At 40.1% G+C, this 24467-nt stretch overlaps 1 protein-coding gene across 4 annotated transcripts in view; it reads left to right on the top strand.

Annotated features, from left to right (window-relative positions):
* The window catches only part of PLEKHA1 (pleckstrin homology domain containing A1), a 29440-nt gene extending 8634 nt beyond the window's left edge, over window positions 1-20806 (top strand). For 2 of the 4 annotated variants that reach the window (XM_021399116.1, XM_021399117.1), the window contains exons 2-12: window positions 3900-4060; window positions 4649-4705; window positions 6073-6118; window positions 8266-8363; window positions 9908-10039; window positions 10609-10752; window positions 11548-11616; window positions 12097-12161; window positions 13014-13077; window positions 14347-14436; window positions 18306-20806. In XM_021399116.1, coding sequence (XP_021254791.1) covers window positions 3920-4060; window positions 4649-4705; window positions 6073-6118; window positions 8266-8363; window positions 9908-10039; window positions 10609-10752; window positions 11548-11616; window positions 12097-12161; window positions 13014-13077; window positions 14347-14436; window positions 18306-18635 — 1236 coding nt within the window. In that variant the 5' untranslated portion in view covers window positions 3900-3919 and the 3' untranslated portion in view covers window positions 18636-20806. Of the gene's footprint in view, window positions 1-3899; window positions 4061-4648; window positions 4706-6072; window positions 6119-8265; window positions 8364-9907; window positions 10040-10608; window positions 10753-11547; window positions 11617-12096; window positions 12162-13013; window positions 13078-14346; window positions 14437-15542; window positions 15614-18305 lie in introns of all 4 variants that reach the window. The other 2 variants (XM_021399118.1, XM_021399119.1) reach the window with 2 other exon arrangements.

The following is a 24467-nucleotide window of genomic DNA, read 5'->3' as shown; positions in this document are numbered from 1 at the left end:
CCTTCCCCTTCCCCTTCCCCTTCCCCTTGAATTGAAATTGAAATAATTGCAATATTAGCTTGCATGCTGCGTTCTTCATCTTATAAAGAGTTTGGACTTGAAAAGGTGGAGGAAGCCATCAAACTGTAAAGGAGGTGAACTCAGCAGGTGCTGGTGTGAAACTAAAAATAGCAAATAACGTAGGAGTGTTTGAACAGGCTGTTGCAGCTGGTGGGGCGAGATGCTGGCGTGCCTCTTGGGGTTCTGGCCATATAACCGGGCAGCACAGCTGCAGGCTGGGGCAAGGTGCTCAGTAACTTTTAGTTCAAGGTGCCCAGGAGGCCGGACAGCTTTTAGCTGTGATATAAATATCGAGGAATGTTGGTACACAGAGGAAAAGAGTGGTGAGAGGGGAAATCCGAGAGAAGTTGCGCTGAGGTACGTACCTTCTTAAATTAGTACTCTGCTGCTGAAAAAAGGGATGTAAGGCTACAAAAATAAGCAAGACGTCCTGTTTGGGTTACAGCACGGCCCTCACAGCGAGAGGCTGAAAGAGCTGCGTTTTCTGAATCCTTCCATATGAATGTCAGAAGGCACCACAAAATAGGTATTGGTGACAATTTTAGCTTCTGGTGGATTATGGTAAGAGCCAGGAGGAAACGGGCCACGGGGACTTCTGTACCAGCACTGTGTCACTGCCCATGTCACCTCCCTTCCCCCATGTCCCCACTCCAGGGAGGGAGGGGAGGCAAAAAAAAAATTGTATGTAACCTGCTACAGAAGTGATACCTTCAGTTTTTCCTCTCTAAGCCTTGTAGTCTTGTCACAGTGTTACATTTGAAAACTTGGCAAGTTGCCTTCTGCTGCAGAAAATAATGGTGTGCATGGAATCAAGAGCTGTGAGACATGCATAATCTGGGAGGCTTGGATTGGCGTTAGTGATATTGGTAACAAGGTAGTTCTGCCTTTGTCACTTTGCTGTCTGTCTGGAGCTGCCAGGCAGGGTGCTGCAGTGGGGTTTTGTCGTGTGTTCAGCTGCTTTATAACTGCAAGGAAGGCCTAAATTGGTTTTTACATGCATTATCAAATTATGGTTTGCTAATGAAAGCTGAATAGGATTGGTATTAATTGATGGTGGATTCTTGCCAAGGTGTAATAGGATGGAAGCGAAGGTCTGCAGCTGGAAGATGACTGCATGATTTTAAGTTTGATTTCGATTTTATAACGAAGCTTAAGGTTTTTTTTAGCACCTGGTAGGTTTCAGTAATCCCATGAAGAATTTTGAACTAATCTGAAGAAAACATCAGTTATGCGACTTAAACTATGAGTTAATTTTAAAAGTTATCCTCTGTTTTCATCAGGACTGCACGTAGTGTTGTGTGGGCTAGAAATTAGCCGAGGGCAGTTCAAAATAGAAAACCTGGATGGATGTAGTTTTTCTTTTGGTATACTGATAAATGTGAGAGAGCTGCTGAGTTTTGTCTGTTGCCCTGGGATAAGGTATTGCTGTTCAGCTTCAGCTCGTCATACGCACACAGTGGAGCGTTTTGAGCACCCTCCTCATTTTTTTCTTTTTCTTGGACTTTTTAAAACATAGATATTCTTCCAGGGGAAAGGTGCTTTAAAAACTTCATTGGTTTTATTCAGTAGTTCTCAATTCGTGTCATACTTCAAAACCAGGTTTTCCTTGTTTCATTTGCTTCACATCTGCAGAGAGTGCAGCTTCAGCCTACTCCAGCAGGAAACCAACTGATATTTACTTGTTAGCAGCTTTTCTGGGCTTCAGCACTTGATATTAAGCTGCACTTGTGTCCCAGAAGCACTGTATGTTTTGTTGAGGGACCGCCTGGCACAATTTGGGAGTATAGTGGTAAATGACAAGCTTTAAATGTATTTAAATTAAAACTCTGTGATGCCAAGTTCTGCCAGTTTAGAGGTGTAATTTAGTGAACAGCCGCCCTAAAGCTTGCCCCTAGCTACAGCTGCTTGTGTAAGGCTCACAGTGAGAAGATGTTTCTCTAGTGGAAGGAGATCCCAAGAGCCAGTGGGGTTACTGTTAGGACAGAGTCTTGAGAGTGCCCAAGTGTCTGCTTTCCTGTCTGAGATCTGTGGAACTTGCGTTGCAAGGACACAGTAAGAGAATTTATTCACCTTGGGGTATCTTGTTGCTTTATTAAATCAAACCCATGCCCCTGAGGTTTAAAACAACGATTGCATACCTTAAATGTGGGCACTCCTTTTAAAGGTGAAAAGAACCAATTGATCAGGTACTCAGTGCAAGCTTATACCCAAGTGATGTCCCTGCCACTATGTTGCAAGCATGCAGACTTTATTGTACACAAAATTGTGCATGTCTTTAGAATTAAACAATTTAAAAAGTAATGAAAATGACTACATTTTTTTTTTTTAGTAGCCTGTCATCACTCTGATATTGCGGTCTCTTCAGCTTTTTGCAACCGCTGCTGAATGGAATTGTGAAGCTCTGGTCCCCAGTGGCAGCATTTCAGACTTGAATTGGCACCGGGAGGTTGATGTGGTGTTGGTACAAAAAAGATTGGTTACCTCATAGATGGAGTAAATTGCCTTAAAGCTGGTTAATTGAAACTCTTCTCGTACGGTGTCAGGATCATGACAGCGAAAAGGAGTTATTTCTCAGTGGCTGGTGCAAAATTTGAATGGTATTCAAATTCTACCTAGTGGTATGAAAAGGACAGTTGTAAATACAAGCATTTGTATGCGTATTTGTGTATCTGATACCCAGAAATAAGTACATGCTTATGTCTACGTCTGATTGCCAAACATGAGCTCTTCAAAATGTACCTACCAGTGCCTGGTGTACTGCTGTGATGTGTGAGTAGACGATTGTTATCAGGTGTCTGCCTCATTATGTGGGTATATATCTATTTAAATCAAGTAACTTAAAGCAAGGAAATGGAGTGCAATTTTAATAAATATTAAGCTTTCAATTTACATAGTGAGAGCTGAAAGTTCTTAGAAAAAGTCTAAAGGGCTTAAACCTTTCATGGCTCGACTTAATATTTTTCAGGTGTGCTGTGTGGTTCTTTTTGTTTTTAGCCAAATGTAAAGAAGGCTGCATTGTTTTGGTCCTGATCTAGTAAAGGTTGGCACCAACCCGATTTTATTATTTAAGATAGCTTTTTGGTTTTTTTTAATGTGGAAATTTCCTTCTGGCCTTGCAGGGCTGGCACGTAAGGTAAAGTGACTGTCCTTGAAGAGGAGGCAAAAACAAAATAAGTGGAGCCTTAAAAGCTGAAGGCAGGCAAAATGGGAATGGGTGGTCAGTGGTACAGATTCTTGGACCACAAACAAAACCCCCCAAAAATGACAACCCATGACCCTCAAACATAGTACCATGCAAATATTGAGGCTTCTGCTTATAGGCTAGGAAATGTGTTCACATTTCTGCTGCACACACGTCGCTTTTACTGTGTGAGGTGTGAGGATGAAGAGCTGTCTGTTTGTACCATTGTCAGCCATGAAGTTCTTTATGTAGGAGTAAAGAGAAAACATGATCAGTGTTTCCAAAAGCCTTTTTGTTGATCTTGCTTGAGCAGAATATGAAAAAAAAATGTGCTGCTGACAAGGATCCTTTCTTGATCATGAAGGGCAATGTCAAAGAATCATAAACCTGACGTTATCTCAGTTTTGTGCAATTATTCTTTAGTGATGTTGTAAAAACAAGCCCTTCTACGTACTGCTTAGATATCCTGAGCATGTGCTTCAAGGAAGTAAGAATGAGGCATCTGAAAATTCAGTGGTAGTGGGAGGAAACAGCCACACTTCACTTATTCTTCTGTAGAAACCTCTTTTGGGTGCGAGTTGAAACTCGAGTGGGCACAGAACGGTCTTAAAGCCAGTTATGAGGAGCTTTGCTTTACTTCTCTGCTTTTGTTTTGCAGTGTGATGTTCTGGGTCAGAAATGCCTTATGTGGATCGTCAGAATCGCATTTGTGGTTTCCTAGACATTGAAGAAAATGAGAATAGCGGGAAGTTTCTGCGGCGGTACTTCATTCTGGACACAAGAGAAGACAGTCTGGTCTGGTACATGGATAACCCCCAGGTGAGGTGCTCTTGGCAGTAGTTATTTGACCTCTATCAATTTTGACTTGTTTCCTTACGTGAATTTGTTAAAGAGTTGAAAAAGTGCTTTATTATTAGGTTTATGCACTTGGAAACTTGAAAAAAGAAAAAAAAAATGATAAAACTAGGATTTTTCAATATGCTTTAGAAAATACACGAGGCAGCCTTTAAAGTAGCTGACATACCAGCTAAATGTCACTTCTTGTACATTCTGCCTGCCCTGATCAAAATACATAAGACGTCAACATCTGTTAAGGAAGAAGTATTCTTTCCGGATTTCCTGGATCCAGACCTGCAAGAATCCTTTTTCCTCTAGTAAAATACATAAACCTCTGAAACAATTACTGCTTGTATTGTTTCTAGCAGTCCTCTGTTTTTAGTTTATTACCAGATGTGTGTGTAATAAACAAGTAGTTTAGATCCTGTTGGAAGCGTACATTGTGTATTGTCTCTAAAAACATGTAGGATTTTCTTTGTTTGTGGAATTGAATTCTTCGTTTTTATTCGTGAACAGCGAATGTGAAGTAAGAATAACCCAGTTTCACTTTGTAACACTGATTTGTTTCAGAATCTTCCCTCTGGGTCTCCACCTGTTGGAGTCATTAAACTTACCTATATTTCAAAGGTAAGATAATATGTAAGACACTTGTTGGTAAATACTGGTGGTAACTACCAAGTGATGCAAACACCTCAACTTCAGGCAATTTGAAATGCCTCTTAGGTAGTGCATGGAAGCGTATGAAGTGGAAGATAAGTCATTGGGTGTGATAGTTTGCAGTAATAATCATCTTGAATAGACAGAACAGTGAAACTTCTAGAAAATACTTAATTCTTTGCAGTCATTTACTTGCACAGGGAAACTAAAAGTCTCTATGCTTAAACTTACAGCGGATATTGCATTAACAAATCAGTGGAAAAAAATACTTGACCTTTTTCTGCTCTTTTCTCAGCCTTTCTTTGCATATAACTTTTTCCTTTTGTTCTTGTACTTCATCTTATCGCCTATTTTTGTTTTTCTTGTAAGAGAAGTCAATGCGGCCAGTTATGAGTACAGAAATGTCTGTAGAGATGTGCCCATCTCCTTCCTATTTTTTTCCTTCCTGCTGCTTTGACTGAAACCTCACAACTATTGGCTGAAGAAATCTGAAATCCTCTATCTCACTTCTAGTGGGTGCAGTGGTGATCACCAGTGCCTTTGCAAAGGCTCCATCAGACAGCTGGTATTCAGGCTATTGAATAAAACAAATCTGCAGTTGTGGCAGAACTGCTGAAACTGGCCTCACTAGACAGTGTATTCATGCCCAGCCCTGTGCCACATCTAATAGTAGGACTCATTGAGTAGCTTTTGTCATCTCTCACATTTACCTTGTATAACTTTGCATAGTTTTTGTAATGACATAGTATGTATCGTTGGCTTCTGGCTGAAGAAAGGTTTTGAAGTGAGAGGCTGTTCAGCATTTTCCTGCACCCTCCATAGAAGTGCTCTGTCATGTCAAAACAGCTACGCCTCTCAGGACAGAACACCTCCTTTCCTCCTTCCCCAGTATTACAATGTTTTAGTGAATCCCTGAAGCACGCTACAGAAAAGTAGCTAATATTCTTATTGAACCAAAGTATAACTGAAGCCCTAGACAGCAGGAAATGCTCTTAAATTTTTAGTTCTGTTGAGATGTAGAAGTTCAAAATGCAAATAGAAGCGTTGCATTTGGCAACTTTAATATATTCTGTGAGATTTCTCCCTTCTTTAGAAAGGTAATGAATCGTAAAGTTTAAGGAATAGGAGCATATGGCTTAAGCTGTCTTTTTACCATAGAATGTACACCTTAAACTGAATTTTTCTTTTTATCTGTATATCATTATAGCTAAAATGATATCTATAACACATAGATATATTGCTCATCTTCAAATTCAGCCATTTACAAGAGAATGTGGTGATGTTTGATGTATATTTTGTGTGCTCGGTGATATTTAAAATGTTAATTTTCCTGCTAGGTTAGCGATGCAACTAAGCTAAGGCCAAAGGCAGAGTTCTGTTTCGGTAAGTTCTTGTGTGCATCATGCATGCCAAGTAAGTTCTTCAGAAACTTGAAACAAAGATATGTTCTGCAATTCTATTACTAGATACTGCTGGTAGTGTTTCTTTTTTTTTTTTTTTTAGAAATAGCTTGAGTTCACCATTTCCTCTTTAATATGAGTGTGATGCTGGCTTCTTTGTCATGTGTTTTTATGACTTTTTCGTACTTTGGCTTAATGAGGAGTAAGTAAGAGGTGTTTCTTCAGATATTTGAAGTTTTTGAGGCAGTAATAAGCTAATTAAAAATGATGGCTGTGTTCAGAGATACAGCATGCCTGTCAGCTATGGAGGCAAGTCATTTAACTGTTTTAATCTATATTGCTCATAAAAGAGTTCATTTAATTGGTATTAAAACTGTACTGCCTGCCAATGCTCTTAGCTTAAGTTTAAGCCTATGGTGCTGCAGTGAAGAAATAATTTGCTTGGGGTACCTTCTAGGTTTCTTGATGCTAAAGCTTGTTTAAACTTGGGTGAAGCTTTGGCAGCTCATCAAATCGCTTATGTTTTCTTCTTAATTTTTCTTATAAGTAAGTCACTTGTCCAGAGCTTAACATGATTCCAGAATTTCATAGCAAGCAGTTGGCGCTCACAAAAGGGTATGTAAAGATGGTCGTCGTTGGCCATTACTCTGTTCATGAATAACCTTTCTTTATGGCTGCATTCTCATAAGAGTCTTATCTTGGTTGAAGGTGCTGAAAATGCCTGCAGGGTTTTTGCAGCAGTTAGACAGCACCTTTGCCATGGGTAGTGTTACGCAGGCCCAGAGGAGACAGCTTTGCTGGACTTTGTGCAGATCCACACAAGGCTGACACGTGGTGTGAGCCACGCAGCGTATCGTTTCCTCCCTGCAGGGAATTGTCGACTTTGCACTGGGTTTCCCTGAGGTGTCTGTGTTGGAGCTAATGAAACACTTGGTAATCGCTCCGCATGTAAAGCTTCAGGGATTCTGTACCTCGTGTCAGTTCAGTGCCATCTACAGATTCCTCTCCGTATCGACATGCGGAGATGTTTATCCTCATCAGCAGCAAAGCTGCATTTAGTGGTGGGCCAGCTCTAAGAAGCCTTAATTGCCCAAGATGCTGACTTACAGCTTGTAATAATATTCTTGACTTATTAAAGCATCTTTGAAACTTTTAGGTGAGGAAAAAAAAAGTCACATTTAGTGTCTTTCTTTTAAATATTGAGGGAGTTGTTGCACCTGTTGACTCATTCTACAGTGCTGCATTTTGAATTAATATTGGCATCTCATAATATTTGCTTTAAACCATCTGCTTTGTGGGGAGGTGGTGGAGGTAATGTAGAAGTATCTGTTCCTAGCATGTATGTTGGTGATGACTTGAACTGTGGTGTTACGGGTAGAGCAGCAAATGCCTCCGAGTTCTGGGAAAGCTTTAGCTGGGGTTTATCTTAATGCTCTTTCAATATAAATTCTTAGTTTGTGAGGTCGCTAGCGATGGTTTTTCACTTCTACTCAGAAAGAAGGATGTTTGTCCTTGTTGGATAAAAGTCTGCTGGGCATTGCTGGGTAGAAATACAAAATTACAAAGTTCTGCTTTCTTTGTCAAGTTACTAAAATAAAAGGTTTATATTCTGATTCTTTTAAAGATGTTTGGTCCGGGCCATCATGTAATTAATGATCAATATTGATTTTTCCTGAAGTAATTAAAAATCTATGATTATCATCGCATTGATGAATTTATGGCGAAGGTTGGCAGGTGCTGGTCAGAGGATTGAAAGGCAGAACTGCAGAAATTCCTGAGTATAAAACCTTGATGCTTGCAGAAATTGAGACTGGGAAAAGGAAACTGAGCTTATGAAAATTCTGACAAAATCCAATATTTTCTTTGTAATAAAAAGTGTTTAAGAAATTATGTGTGCTGCAGTTTAAGTGTTGCAGTTTTTTTTTTAAAAGGCAATAAAGTGAGGTTTCCATTGAATAAAGGAAGCCAGTCAATGGGTGTATATATATCTTACAGTGATTTCCGAAGAAGAAATGCAGCACAGAGCTTAAACACTTGAACTGGTTTTTCTGTTTGAAATTGCTCTTACTGTGGTGCGAAGTTTGCTCTTAAATTTCAGCATTGTTAACTTTTCATAATGGTTTTTAACAGTTATGAATGCAGGGATGAGAAAATATTTTCTACAAGCCAATGATCAGCAGGACCTGGTAGAATGGGTAAATGTTCTGAACAAAGCTACCAAAATCACAGTAAGTGGTTTCATTGCTACGTAGCACTGTTTTCAAATGTCAGCTTTGTCAATGTGCTTTTATGTCTCTGGCTTTTAAACTGGAGTAGTCATTTTATCTCTGTAAACAAGTGTTGGCTAATTTCCAAGACAAGGAACCAAACAGAATTCCCTCTTAAACTTGAGTTCATTTTACTTGGTTTGCCTTTTGCTTTGGAAATTGGACAAAAACGTGAGCTTAATGAAATATGTAACAGTCTCTAATAATGGTTTTAAATTAACGAATGCATGTCATATTAATTGAAATATCCTGAAGATACTCTCAGGCAATGAAATGTACACATGCTTTTATCTGATGTCAAAAGTTTTATAATTCTTAAAGTACTATTAGAATAATGAACAAACACGTGATGCCATGTTACAAACGTTCTTACCTGATTTCAAGTAATATCTTTTCAAAGAAGTATTAAGCTATGTTCTTAAAACTGGTAAATTACTCTCCTAGCTTGTAGCAGGGCAGCTGGTTATCACATCATGGAAAACATCTGTGGATTACCTCAGTCTATTAAGGGACAGAGTTATGGTTTTGTTTCTGTCATTTTTGGGGAAGTGATGATAGGAACTGTTTTAAGAGCATACCCTTACAAGAAAGTATATACTGAGCACTTTTTTTTTGTCAGTAAATTTCTCATTTTTGGGGGGTTACCTAGGGATGTGATGTTTCTATGAGTTGTTTGAACTGTTCTAATGTTGACTTTTCTTTGGACTTAAGAAAACTTCACTACTACTAATAAATAAAACCAGAGTCAGAAGGCTTTGTGGTTTTCTGTTTTTCATGAAGAGGAGCTGGGGGAAGCTGTCCCAGGCTGACACTTGTGCTCTCAGGACTTCTCATGTTTCTCTGCAGATTGGAACTAGATGATCCTTAAAGTCCCCTCCAACCTAAGCCATTCTGTGATTCTTTTGTTTGTAAAATTTGCAGTCCTGAGTGAACAGACTAGAATCACAGCAGACTATAAAGTAGCTGTTGTTCTTGTCAAGATCCATTCAGTTTAAAGTTTTGAATGTAGCAGAGACTTGCATGGAAACTCATTGTGTAAAAAGAGAATTTGGGTGTCCCTTCTTCCTGAAGGATTTTGGCTGACTTGTATAATTATCTAGTTGGTTGGTAGTTGTTATAGTTGGGTGGAAGCTCCACAGCCAGTAGGGAGTTTCCATTCAGCACTTATTACTGATTTGAGGAAATCTGAAAGGAAGCAGGAAATAAAGAACCAGTTCTACAAATTAGGCATCCTTCTTGAAGATCAAGTCTAGCAATTATGGCAAAGCTTGGAATTGATTTTTAGATTTCAGTCCACGTGGTGCCATCTTAATTGACATTAGTCTTCTTCTGAGGACTAAAGCATTGCAACATATTTGCACATTAACTATTTCTAGCCTTGTACCATTAGAAAACATTTCTTAAATCCTGCTGATGGAAACTGAACGTAATTCTTAGGACTGTTTTTTTTTTTCTATCTTCGTATGAACTTTTTAGAACTTAGTTATACCATGTTTCAATTTGAGGTACCAAAGCAGTCCGATCCTCTGTGTCAAATGGATAATGCAAACCGTCAAGCTGAAAGCCCAGGTGGAAAGAAGCAAGTGTCTTACAGGACAGAAATTGTTGGTGGTGTTCCTATCATTACACCTACACAGGTAATACCTCTAAAAGAAGAGGGGTGTTATTTTTTGGGTGTGTCTGAAATGAGTTTTGGGGTTAATCATGCCAAAGTTCTGTCATCTTAATGGGCAGGAAAAGTGGATTGAAAGGAGTTGACTATGTCAGCTGATTATGCTGTGCTGTTAGAGGTAGTAAGGATGACAGCAGATTAAACTATCACAGAAAAGCCTTTGGAAATGAGTGTGTAAAGACAGCAAGGAAGTTTTGTGAAAATATGTGAGGTAAGGGATTCCTAGAGAAATAATCCTAGTTTGCCTAGAAAATACTAGGCTCTGAAATAAACATTTCCTCTTGTGTGAGAGGTGAGAGTTAGTCTTGCACGAAAACATCACCTTGATGTTCAGTAACACTGGCAGGTGGGGGGGGGCTGAAATCCACACAGAAACATCAGGAGTTACTAGAACAATATTTTAAAAAATATTTAAAAAATTGCTGTTTAAATCCTGTCATTGCCCAGACCCTGATTACAGTGTGGTAGTATGGGCTCACCATTAGAAAAAAGAGAGTATTCTGAACTTCCCTCCTTTCCTTTTTTCTTTTCTAGAAAGAAGAAGTCAACGAGTGCGGTGAAGGAGGTGATAGGAGTTACCTGAAACGATCGCAAAGCCACCTTCCTTATTTTACTGCTAAACATCCCCCAGATAATGCTATTATCAAAGCTGGCTACTGTGTAAAGCAAGGGGCAGTGGTAAGCATTTGAGATCAGCGTGTTTCCTTGGTCAAGAACAAAGATCCTAACATGGTAGTTCTACTCACCAGGTAGATAGATGTAAAGAAGAAAATAGTTACCAGCAACTATAGCATTACTACCAGTATTAAGGATGGTTAAAGATAAACAGTATACTCCTGTGGAATATAATTTGTCTGCATTACATTCGTGGTCTTCAATGTTGTTGGTGTTTTGGAGAGGGAAAAATTGTTCACCTGTAGATTTGCACATTATGGTTAGTGTATTCAACTAAAAATTCCTCTCTGCTGCAGTTACGTTAAGGTCCTTATTTTGTTTTCTAGAAGCATCTGAATTAGAAATCTCCATTTAAAATCACTGAAGTGTTTAGAAAACAGTTACTGTAGTGTAGTTCAGAGGAAGAATTGTACCACTTGTCAGACTGATTAATACAAGTGGAGCTATCCATGTGATGCTTTGCTAAATTGACTAAAAGTAAAGAAACTGTGCAGATTAAGCAAGATATACATATTGTGAGCCCTCAGACTCATTTTGTCTTGGACTAGGGAGCTTCTTGTAACGTTCCATTTCTTCACTAAAAATTAACCAGAAGCATTTAACGTACTGTCTTCTAACATTTCTTACAAGCCTGCTACAATTTTAAGTAGAGGTTGTTGCACAAAAAAAAAAATTGTAGAAGCTAATATTTTCTATTATAAAATATTTCAACGCTCTCCCCTGCCAAAAGGCAGTCTTGCAGAATATATATAGTATTATGTATATATTGTTATATGAAGAGTTATTTTCCTTTTGCAGATGAAGAACTGGAAAAGAAGATACTTTCAGCTGGATGAAAACACAATAGGATATTTTAAGTCTGAACTGGTAAGATTCTGATTGTTGCTTACCAGCGATACTTCCAAGATTATCCAGAATGCACTTGTATTTGCAAAATGTGACATTTGTCACTTGAAACTTCTAGCACTGTCCTATAATAACTTTTCATGATTGGGAAGAAGAAACAAATGATTAGAGTGACTGCTAACTCAGACTTCAGTCTTCTTTTTAGGATTCTGTCAGTAGAGCACTGAAGAACAGCAACAGGGCATATTCTGTAATCGCCTTAATTTTGTTTTAATGTCACTTTGTTCTCACGTATAATTCATTCTTGAAACAGCAGGTCATTATGTGGAGGGACATGACTGTAATCTTGCAGTTCTTGATCTGAAGTTAGGATTACAGGGTGCTTATCATACAAGTGGTGGGATCTTTACCTATGGCAGCCAAGGCAAAAAAAATTCTGCTGTTCACAAACAGTTCTGTTTGTAATAAATACTAAAAATAGTATTTTTATTTTTTTCTCAGGAGAAGGAACCTCTCAGAGTTATACCACTTAAAGAGGTCCATAAGGTTCAGGAATGCAAGCAAAGGTGAGGAGAGCTGGTGCTTGGGACATAATATGCTGCATTGTCATGACTAGACTGCTCATTGGAAACCTGGAGAAACTTTTAATAGCTTCAGCTGACTTATGCATGTATGATGCTCTTCATTTGCAACAGGCAGTTTGTGCGTAAAGCTGATACTGAGAGTGCTGAGTTATGGTGTGTTCCAAACATCCAGTATTTGGCAACTATTGTAGAATGCAAATGCATTGGACAGGGGTAGAATAAAGGAACATCATGCAGTCATGAGTCAGAGAAGCATAAGTACTGTCTGATTCAGGGCAACAATTCTAGGAGTCCCTTTTCTGCTTTTACGGTCTTCAGACCTTTGCCTTACTCAAGCACTTGAGCCAAACAACAAAAATTTAGTCAAGAACTCACTTTCTCCTTCTGTTTGCTTTCTACTGAGTGGCAGTATAGTCAAGAATGAATTGCCTTTGTTGCTGTTGAGGTAGATATTGTGGTTTTTTTTTTTTTAAGCAGGCTGCTATTTAGGAATGGTGATTTGCCAAAACAAAAAAACAAGTGTGAAGTCTCGTAGAAATTTGACTAAAACAATATTTGTTTAAACTTAATTCATGATTTAGAATGTTCAGATTAAAAAATACTGAGCAAGCATGCATGTTGCTAATGAACTAGAGAGTCTTAAGACTAAGTGGAATATGAGTTGCTGCTCTTCTTTTTTCCTTGCTTTTTTTAAAAAAAGAAAAAACATAGGGTGATGAAGAATGCAAAGATCTTCAGACAACGCATGTTTTGGCTCTGTGTGCATTGTAGAGTATTAATAAAATGAGCTGGAAAAGTTGAACTTGCTGTTGAACTCTTTTCTTTCATTTACAGTGATATAATGATGAGAGACAATCTCTTTGAAATTGTAACTACTTCTCGAACCTTTTATGTACAGGTAATTTCTTTAAACTTTGGGTAAAACCAGGAGATAGACATAGTCAAAGCAAAGAAGCAGTGTCATCTGGCTTATAAAGTTGTACTGAAATGTAGCATGATTTTCAGAGGGAATACAACCATCATTATATTTCAGAAGACACATATAAGAGATACTCTAAATAACAGCAAGTGTTGATAGCGTTTAGGATTTATTGGTCATTGCTTTTAATGTAATCTGGTTGGTATTTGGGTCTTCACATTCCATGCTGTCTACTCAATATATTAGATCTTTTATTTTAAAGTATTTCAAAATAAAATTTTAAATTTTAAATAAATTTTTATTTATAGTAATAAATTAAAAGATTAAACTCAGATTAAAATTAGTTGCCACATGAAAATAGTACAGGAACATCTAGTTTTCATATCTGAAAGTGCTTTTGGCAGTATGTGTCTGTATGCACTTTAATCACTGCATCTTTACCATGTTTTTTTTTAATGCTTGATTTAGTGTAAATCACAAAGACTTGTGTTGTCTAGCTGTGTTAGGAGTGTGATGCTTACAGTGCTATTTCTCCTGTTTCTGGAGGAGGAAATCATTTCCGACTTTCTCCTGTAGGATCAGAATGGCCTGTATCATCTGATACAGGTTTTGGAGCCAAATGCTGAGTTGTGAGCTGTGTCACAGCTGAACATAATTAATTGACTTGTTACATACACTTCTTGATGGTGTATATGCTAGTTTTAGTCAAATGCAAACTAATTAGGAAAGCTGTAGCTTTTTCTTTGTCCCAGATACATACACCCTCGATGCTCATTGTTAATCTGCTCCATATTTGTAAGACTCTTGTTCTACGTAAATGTACAGCAGACCCTGAATATAGACTGCTTCTTATTTTGCTGTAGCTCGTCAGTAATTACCTCATAGAAGTAAAGTGACTGAAAAATGCAGAAGTTGTCGTTGTGCAAAGTCCCCTGAGGGAGGTCAGCAGATCTCCTGTAAGAATTAATGTGGGTGGTTTAATTTGTTCAAACTAAGCAAAAATTGAATCTAGGATATGTAAAGAGTATGTGTGTGTATATTCATTTACACACTGCTTATTATTTTATAGAAGTTTACGTATATAACAGTAAATCCAAGGCAAAATTTTAAGAAATGTCAGCTTTAAGAAATGCAAGTCCGTGTGGCTTTAAATAAGAGACTGCTAAAGTAGGATAAGGCTCTGATTTTAATGGAAAAACACTGGAAAAAGAGCTGATTGCTAAACATAACTCGTGTTGTTTGATCCAGGCGGACAGTCCAGAGGACATGCACAGCTGGATAAAAGCAATTTCTGGGGCCATTGTAGCACAGCGGGGACCTGGAAGATCAGCAGCTTCCGTATGTTACTCTGAAACGTAGAGAAATGCTAGTAGTTGGTGTTCTAGATTTTTACTTCTGTCTGTCTTCCATTCTGTCCTGTAGTAACGTGGCATTTTTTGCATGAAATTTCCTACGGACTGGCATAAGTTATTTTGTGTTTTTAATGAACACTTACCTTAGCCTTATCTAAGTGTTGCTTTATGTGCATTGTACTGTCTTGAACACGTAGGTAATGCAAGTGCTAACCTGGAAGAATTCTTCAGAGTTCAGTTGGATCTTTTGTTGCTATGCTGCTACGAGTAAAATTGAACCTTTCTAATTCCTGCGAGGCATTTTTGATCATTGAATTTTGCATTCAAGTGACAAAATCCTAACGTGCTTGTAACAACCCTCACTACTAGATTATCATTCTCAATTGTTGGTAGTTCATTGCATGTGGAGACACAGATTCACATTTAAAATATTTTCTGAAGGATGTCTGCTCGCATGAATTAGATTTTGCTGTTGGGAACTTAGTGTGAACGCCATCTAGCATTACTGAGCTGAGGCACTGTGACGAATCTTCGTGTTTGTGAAGCAGTGTGGATGCCAGCATTTCAGCCATATTTGCATTTAAACTGCATTAGGCATTCCGTGCTTTTTCACAAGTTAACTTCCTTTGTGCTGGAGGTTACTGCAGTGTCACAGTGTCCCCAAGTATGTCCAGATAGAACAAATGGAATACTTCACAGTTCAGATGCTGCAAGATATGCTTTTTCACTTTCTGGCTATGGGATGTTTTGTAATAAGCTGAATATGTCATCACCCCCATAATCTGAAATCCAGTAATTTAAATCTGGCACCTGGATACATATTAGCATTGATGTTTCTGTCGATTGAGCCTAAGCTCTCAATTATTTCTGCAGCTGAGAGCTGGTTTTAAATGAAAACTTCCTATCGTAAACCTTGCTTCTTTTGGGGGGAATGAAAATACGCAGATCACTTTCCCTTGTGTATGCTGGTTGTTTTCTTTCGTGGGGCTGACTGAGCAACCTCGCTGTTACTGTCTGCATCACTTTTCTTTGTCCCTCTCTTCTTTCCCCAAGTATAGGTTACTCTAATCTTAGCTTTGCACTGTGTTCCAGATGCGGCAGGCCAGAAGGCTGTCGAATCCTTGTATACAGAGGTATACATCAAGAACTGGTGAATGCAGCACGTATGTGGGCTCTCATGGAAACTTGCCTTCTTAACAGAGGGCTAGAACTAGAGACTAATTTGCGCTTTTAAGAAACTAAAAAATAATGCTACCTGTTCCCATTCCTGAAAACTAACTCATAAATTATGTCATTCACTTACAGGTTTGCACTGTTTTTTTTTCTTGCTTTTAAAATAATTGGAATTGAAGAGTGACAAAAACATTTATTTGTACCTCAAACTCTAATATGTATTAAAACACAGTAAATAATGTGATATAATTTAGAAATGAACATATAAAAGCTAATTTGCATGAGAGTTCATATTTCCATTTTACTTTACATTTTTTTTTTTTGAAACTGCGCAAAAGCAAAATTAAACTTCAGCTACCCACAAACTAATACAGATGCGTGCACACAACAAATGCACGTCTTAACTCTAGCAATTGGAAGGATGATATGTAGCCTGATCTGCATGGCTTGTAAGTGTCTGCATGAAATTTAGTTCAAACGTAGAAGCATTGTCATGTATGATCGCTGTTCAAAGCAGTACACCTTAAGAGTAACGTAGCAATGTGGTCTTTTAAATGTGAAATTAGTCAGCGTGGGTAGTATAATCCAAGTATCCTTTGGCTGTCGTAATCAAAAAGTTTTGTGTAGAGGTCTTGTCCTCATTTCCCTAGTTGCTGTCCTACTTGTTCATCTGTGTTTATTGTTAAAAAGAAGAGCAGTGGTAATATACTGGATCGTACACTCTCCTAAAGCAAATGTTTTTCTTAAAGTGAACTGTCAAGTCAGGTATGGAATACAGCAATGTAATTAATATGAAATACGTCACTGAATTTGAGCTCAAAAATTGAAGTCCAGAAAAAGACAAACAGCTTCTTCATCCTGTAGTATTAATTTATGTCAAAAAAAGAAATACGATATTATTTGGTGGAACCCATTATGGTTACATTTATGAATCATAAAGCACTCCTAAAAGAAATTTTGGAAAGTGCTGTGAAAAAATAAGTATTTCACTTAGGATGTATATTTGCATCTTGGACACATCTGTGATGGGTTTTTGCTGATAAAGTGCTTGAGAAGTGCCTTGATTTGTGTACACACATGGGTTTGCCGATTTCTTTAGTTCCTGCACTAACACAGAAAATTTTCTGTGCAAATGCACAGGAAATTCCATTGCAGAAGTGGCAGCAGCAGCAGCAGCTCCTAATACACATAGTGAAGTATTCAGTGCATCATTGCACATCGTTCTCATCATATCATCTAACTTAACGTCCTGTGCTGTTTTAGTTATCCCTAGGTCTTTGAGACATCCTTGCAGAACTGATGGGTAGGATGCAGAATCTGAGACATTTTCCCTTATGGAGATAGAGGTGTAGGTCAGGCAGGCTATCCTCAGGTCGTGATCTAAGGGGTTCCCTAGCCCCTGGGTGGACAGAGGTCGCTGTGATGATGACTTGGAGGATTCCACAGTGCTCATGGACACAGAGATATTATTTTCTAAAGATTTCTGTTCATTGCAGATCACCGCTAGGAAGTATCCTATAATTAATAAAGCAAATATGGACAGATATAGCTATACAAGCTGTTGTAGGTACTGCCTGGATACCAATATGTGTTTGGGATCGCCTATGCTTTTACTATCTACTAAACGATTCCAGCTTTTCTCAGATAAGTTGTTCCTCAGTTCTTTTGTCCTTATCAGTGGTACCGTCAGGGTGCCTGCTTCTCAGGATGCTGCCTGCACTGCTCAAAGATGTCCCTGGTTCCCAGGCCAAAGGCTGAGCCCCCAGGCCTGAAGAGCTTTTTCTCCTGTCAGTTTTAAGCAGCCATTTTTATGTCAGTGTTTTCTCACTATAGTCAAGTTACATCTGTACATTCACTACATGATGTTATGATATGGAATACCAATAACCGAAAATCATAAAACCATGACAATCTGTTACTGCTCTCACCACCTAGGATGTCTAAAAGTCCACCCTGTGCCTTAGATTTCTAAATAGTACCTAGATGGTCTGGTAACTTGTTTCTTTCAGTAAGTAAATGTCAGATTATTTTCCACGGTGTCAGAAGAATAAAGTGGTATGTAAAGGTCAACAGAATGTCAGGTAACAGTTATTAACACAAGAAAGTAACTTGACAGCTGGAAGGAATAAGTTTTTTTTTTTTTTTTTTTTTTGAGAGGCCATTAACTTCAGAGCTTTTATGTAGTCTCGATAGCAAAGAAGAGTTGCCATTTCTCTTTGGTCCCCAAAATAAGCTGCAGAGATCAGTAATTGCAAGAAGAGGGAAGAATAAAATGTGTGGTGCTTCAGGAGTTAGGATGCGAGTGCCTGTTGTGCATAAATGTTCGAATAAATTTATTTCTGAAAGATGTCGTTTTCAATAGCACATCTTCAAAAGGTTATTTAAGTCTTAATAAAATGAGAAGCTGCAATTTGCTGGACAACATTATAAAGTTGAAGGAGCTGCTGAGCTTGATTTGAGAAATGTAATTTCTTCAAATGAGGAAATGGGTGTTGCTGTCACATACTGCTGTAGGCTCACACTTAATACACCGCCTTGGGAAAGCACTTGCCACCTCCTGCTATGGCTGATGCTTTGCTTTGTGTATTTCCTGTCTTGATTTTTCTGAGAGTGAAATCTGAAACTTGCATCTTTGTGATGTGATGTCAGCGACTTGGTTTGACGCGTGCTCTTCTTTTGCAGGAGCATACCGAGTCTTCTTCCGAACCCAACCATGCTCTCCGTTCTGCCCTCCCAGCCCCAGCCACCTCACATTCCACAGCCACTCACAACAGCCCTCTGGTCCCAAACCCTCACGCCAAATACCCTGCCTTGGAGAAGCGAGGATTTCACGAATCTTTTACCAAGGCCAAGCCAGGGAGCTACAAGATCCAGGCTGTCGCTCCAAGAGAATCAGCTGCCAAAGTGACTGAACAGGGCCTCTCAGAACCCCAAAGCAAAAATGGCACTCAGGAACAGGATCCTGGCCTTGTGGATCTGGATGATGCAAGCCTTCCAGTTAGCGATGTGTAATGATGGAAGTGTTTGGAGAATGATCCATTTGTTCGGTCCTCTAATTTCCTTGCTCAGACTTTTAACCAAAGAAAATTACAGGAAATAAGAACAAAAATAAAAACAAACACTGATTTTTATATATATATATATGTGTGTTTATGTACACATATGTGTATATATATGTTTGTGTATTGCCTTTCAGCTGAGGGTCAAAAATGGACCTTATGCATTTTCTCAAAGCCTGATAGTAAATCACCAGGGAGGGGCCAAACTGCACAATTTACAATGAAGTAAAGAAAAGACAAAACCAAAAATGTACTTTTGCAAGCTAGCAAGGTACCAGCAACTTTTCATTCCTAATCTGGCAAACTAAATTTTCAATTAATGCTACCTTGTGGAAACTTTATTGCCAAAAAGATGTGATTACTTAACTTCATTCTGAACTACAGTAAGATTTTATGCACATGTGAGAATTGTTTCTCTCCATAGCTTTCAGATACCAGGAAATGCACAAAATGTTTCTTCTGTTCTTTAGGATCAACAGTGTCAACTGAATTGTTATCAGAATAAGAATTCTGGGCTCCCTTGGAATTCTAATTATGGTGCTGAAAGATTTCCACTAAAATAATATTTTGAATAGTCTATTTTTGATGCACTCCTAAAGGTGGGTTATAACTTTTTGCACATTTGGATTTTAATGGACTGCATGTAATGTTGTTTTGGAGTGGGGGAGGAGGGAAATTGGACTTCTGAATTTGGACACTTTCAACCTTTTGAGCTAAGTAGGGTTTATATTGTGTTACACGAGGCTTTGCAGTAATTATTTTTATTAAATGTCTAAACGTATCGTTTGATTACTGTTTTGAGAATGGTTTTCTTATCAGTGCTTTGTGAGCAGTTGTTTCTGTGTTGGATCAGTGGAAGAGCTCCTCGTTTAGTTTTGTCCTTCTTGGTACTGAACTGTTCACAGTCATGCAATTGTGGCCTATAACTTTTGGTGCACTAATAATCTGAAGTGCCTGTGTTTTTTCTCACATTGTTGAAACACTTTCACATTAGGTATGTACACAAACCATTCGTAACGGCTTTGAACCTTGGGTTGAGAGTTGTTCTGAGTAGTGTTGTTTGAAACAGCTATTTAAAAAATAGAAAACTTGTGCTAGGGATACCAGTGTTCTGGTATTGCGTCTCCTAGCTGTGCAATACGTGTTCTTGGGAAAGAGAAAATGAGTATTTGCTGTTTGTGTACACTGTGTTATGGGGCTCCAGTGGTGCAAATGGGAAGAACCTTTACATTTCAAGCATTGGATTAGATTGAGCGTGTACTTCTCATCGGTTTTGAAAACCTGCTGGCTTTGATCAAAACCCCACAGATATCTCATGCTGCTGCTTACTGTGATTCAGATTGTCCAGCTTTGTGTTACTTTTTTTGTCTACTCTGACCTAAGATACATATCATGCAAGTCCATCTTCTCTCCGACTTCCAAACTGACTTCCTGCTTGAGAGATACGGATGGCTTTACCATGATAATTTGTTGATCCAAGGATGGAATAATTGGTGTCATGTAAGAGTGAAATATAATCTAATTTCAGAACCTTAAGTTATGTCAGCACCTTCATTTTTTTAATCCATAAGCTAACTAACCACAGTCTTAAGGCAGTGGTGTTTGTATATTACTGGTTTTCTTTGACTCCTTAGATACATGTGAAAACTAGCACAGAATTGGAAGCTTCTGTAAGTGTCTAAACTAGTGTTGTAGGTTTTAACTTCTTTGAAGACAAAACAATAGCTCCTCAAAGGCTTATTTTTTCACAAGTACGTCCGTTGTGGAAGACACTTGGCATTCAAATATTTTTACTGTAGTCTAACATCTGAAATCACTTGCTCTGGTACAGCTTTCACACTGCATGTTCATTTTACTATATTTTGGTATTGGCAATTTTACACATTGGGTGGAGGTAAAGCAGCTCCATTATGGGACTTTTAAAAAAGAGGGGGAGGGGGGGGTAAAAGAAAGAACTACTGATGTAGCTCAGTAAAATAGGGAAATATTTGTGGTTGGTAATTGTCAGGGTCTCCTATTTATCAGTACTTTTATAAATCTATGAAAATTGTTAAATTATTTTAGAAACAGTGCTGTAAATATGTCACATTTAAATTGTCAATAAATCACTTTGGGTAACTTAAAGTAACAGCTGGCTCTGTTTTCTTGCACTGCATTGAATGTTTTTGTGGCGCTTTCAGTCTTATACAGGAGAAACCACGTACGTGACACCTGGAAGCAGCTTGCTCTGTGCAGTAGACAGGATTTCATCACACCAGAGTGACCAAACTTCAGCGTTCCCTTTTGTAACGTGGCGCAGTGAATCGGTGCCTCAACAGCATGCAAGCTGCAGATACAGAAACGTAATTGAATGCAGTGTTTTATATAGAGGGTACATAGATATCCAAATTCCGGTTAGATCGTGGCATCTTCTGACAGGGTTATTCCAAGTACGTACATAACAGAAACTGCAGACATCAAGATGTGTGCTGTTGCCCCCAGCATTTTACTTTGTAACGTTCCGCTTGGGAACTCACTGTGCTGGGTGTCTTGAATCTACTATTTCAGCCAGTGAAATGGCTGAAGTGGGTACGAAGTAACGTGTGTGATTGTGCCTTTGCCTAGCCCACCTCCATTTGAACCAGGCATTCCCAGCTTCTCCGTACCATCCCTGAGCTCCAGAGCAGCTCAGATGCCTCAGGATGGAGCTGATGCTTCCATAAGGTGCATCACAGAGGGTGGTGACACACTGGAACAGGTTGCCCAGGGAGGTTGTGGATGCCCCGTCCCTGGAGGCATTCAAGGCCAGGCTGGACGTGGCTCTGGGCAGCCTGGTCTAGTGGTTGGCGACCCTGCACTTGGCAGGAGGGTTGAGACTCGATGATCTTTGAGGTCCTTTTCAACCCAAGCCATTCTATGATTCTATGATAAGGTCCTCGTGCCGTGTGCAGCCATGCAATTACTGGCTGCAACCCACTCATTTAAAGGACTTGCAGTACCATTTCTAGTTTATCCACCTTACTGCATGCATTCCTGCTGTTTTGCTTTCAGCTTCTTTATCCTCAATGATTCTTGTGGGAAAAAAAAAAAAAAAAATCTTAGCTTTTCTTCACAGACCATTGCAACCTGAGCCGTGGTCACTGAAATGCGTGAGATGTCTTGCTACTGTTCATTTGTTCAGCGTTTGCTACTGTCTCTCCTTTATTGGAGAGGGAATTGAATTATTCTTCGTGGCTGTACATTTCCTTAAGTTTCGTGCTGCAATATTGGCTGCTAAACGTGCCATTGAACTGCTTTTAAGGCAGCTGCCAAACGCAGTGGTCCAGAATATAGTTCAGTGAGCTGTCTGAACTCCTGTAATGACAGGATGCCAGCACCACCTAGAGGTCACGCTCGGGCTTTAAAATGGAATTGCTCTGTGCTACGTCTAATTTTGCTTTCTATCAGATGTTCCTAGCCTTGTAATCCCCAGCTGTGCTTTGGAGCACAGTCTGTGCAGCTACCCAATGCCTGTGAGTGGCTGCAGCACTTCGGGGGTGTTCCACTGAAGTAATGAGGGCTGCTCCGTAGCTGAATCGTGTCCCAGATGTCTGCCTTGGTTTTTTCGCTTTAGCTTTGCTGTGCTGCCTCTCTGGGAGGAAAAAATAAGAAAGCAACTGGAACTCATTGGAGAAGGTAATTAATGGAGTCGCAGTGGTATATTGCTCTTCCAAGTGGTACCTTTGACTCTTTAATTTAGGGCTTTGCATTTAGAACATCCATCAGCGCTGTAATTCTGCGTATCTGTGCGCGCAGCGTGAGCACACCTGCCAAGAATTCAAACCACTCCGTTGCCCCGCATTCCTGCTGCCGCCGCTCTCCTGCTGCTAACCCAGCCTTCAGCAATCCCCAGCGCTGGGACTGAGGTGCTCCTTCAGGAGAGCAGGAGGCAGAAGATGTTACGGGTGAGTCTCCAAAGTACGCCTTTCTCAGACGTTGAGCCTCTATTGATAGATAGCCAAGATACCTTGGGTGGATCCAAGCCATCTGGCTTTGGATCACTGCTTCACATGGAAGCAGTACAGTAAGGGGGAGCAGCAGCCGTGGCTGGGTTTGTATAGTGCCCTTTGAGTGCTGGGCACTTCTACGTGGAGGGGTAATTAGCAAATCTGTCAGCAAACCAAGATATGAAACAGCCCAAACGTATCGGTTAGTCCGGAAAGTGGGGTGTTTGTTGTCATGTTAGCGTGCATCCATGGGAAACCTACACAGTTTGTAGAATTGGTAATACTCCACACACAGCCTTTCACCTGCGGACATGGCTGGTGGGGGTGGGCTGCGGTTGGGCTTGGGGATCTCAGAGGTCTCTTCCAGCCTTCATGGTTCTATGGTTGTGTGATCCTACCTGGTTCCATGGTTGGCAGCAGGAGGCCTTCAATACTCACCAATTAGCTGAAAGCGAACCACTGATTCCTGGCTTTCACCTGCACTGAGCTGGGGGTGGATTGTGGTTCACTGGGGCGGTGTTTAACCCCTGACTCTCCAGCAGTAAAGGTCCTTACCATTCCTGTGCTTTTAAAGTAAGAAAAAGCATTGGTTACCTTGCATTATGATCTATTAGGATCTGACAGTGAGTTTGGATGTTAGATGTTAGCTTCAGACTTCTAAATGTGATGTGCTGAATACGTACTTTACTCTTCCATCGATGAATCCATCCTCACCCGAGCCAAAGAGGCATTCGCTTCATTTAATTCTTGAACCGAATTGAACTGACTGACCAAATTCTGCCTGTTCCAGGTGTATTTCTGCCCTCTGTGCTTTGGGCAATGTGCTCCAGGCAGCTGAGCCTGCCCTGCCCTTGCTCCCTGCTGCGGATCCCAAATGATGCCGTGCCAGCGGTACCAGCACCCACGGGGAGAGGAGCAAGGAGCTCTCACGCCGTAACCCTGTCGGCCCTGCGGAGATGCGGCTTCAAAGAGCCATTGTGAGTTATCTGGCATAGGCGATGCCGCGCACGATGCCTGGGTGGGGCTGCCAGAGGAATGCGCTGCTCGGGCAGATCGGAGCTGACGCAGTCACTCTGCATTTGAATTTCTTAACGTATTTGTGCTGATAACTGCTCATCTCAGAGCCTTGTCTCTATTTCAGATGGGGAGTTGATCAAAAGAAGCTAATAAGTAATGGATACGTAAACAATAACAGGAAGAACTGTTGCCGTAATATCTATTTATGCTACGTATATACATATAGAATCAGAGAATATCCCGACTTGGAAGGGTCCCATAGGGATCACTGAGTCCAACTCCTATATCGATGCGTTTTTAAAGAAAAATCAATGTGTGTACGTTTTCAAACTGTTCTTTATAATTTTTAGCATTACAACCGCTTTAACGATGCGAGTCAGGGCGTTTTGCTGTGCGCTGTGGCAGACGATTATTTTCGGTCGCTTCTGCAGTAACTTCTCCTGCAAACTTGTGTAGGGAGCACGGGAAGCAGCAGCAGTGAACGGCTCTGATTGCAGCGCCGCAGCCGGTGCTTTTGTGCCCTCGGATAACCGGGCAGCTCGGTAAGCGTCGTCCCCCCGCGTTTTGTGGCCTGGGCGATGGTATTTGTAATACGAGGATATAAACGCGCAGCGGGGGCCGCGAGCACCCCGACCTTTCCCGTATCGCAGAGTGAGCCACGAAGGCTGGAAAAGACCTCTCCGACCCCACCGTGCCCGTTGGCCGCGGTCCCCGGACCCTCGCAGGGACGGGACATCCAGCATTCCCCGGGCAGCCCGTCCCACTCATTCCGAAAACCATTCTTCCCTAACCCGCCCCCCCCC

The sequence above is a fragment of the Numida meleagris genome, chromosome 5 (assembly GCF_002078875.1).
Source record: "Numida meleagris isolate 19003 breed g44 Domestic line chromosome 5, NumMel1.0, whole genome shotgun sequence".
NCBI lineage: Eukaryota > Metazoa > Chordata > Aves > Galliformes > Numididae > Numida > Numida meleagris.
The sequence above is the reverse complement of the archived record's forward strand: the minus strand, read 5'-3'. Positions and strand labels throughout refer to the sequence as shown.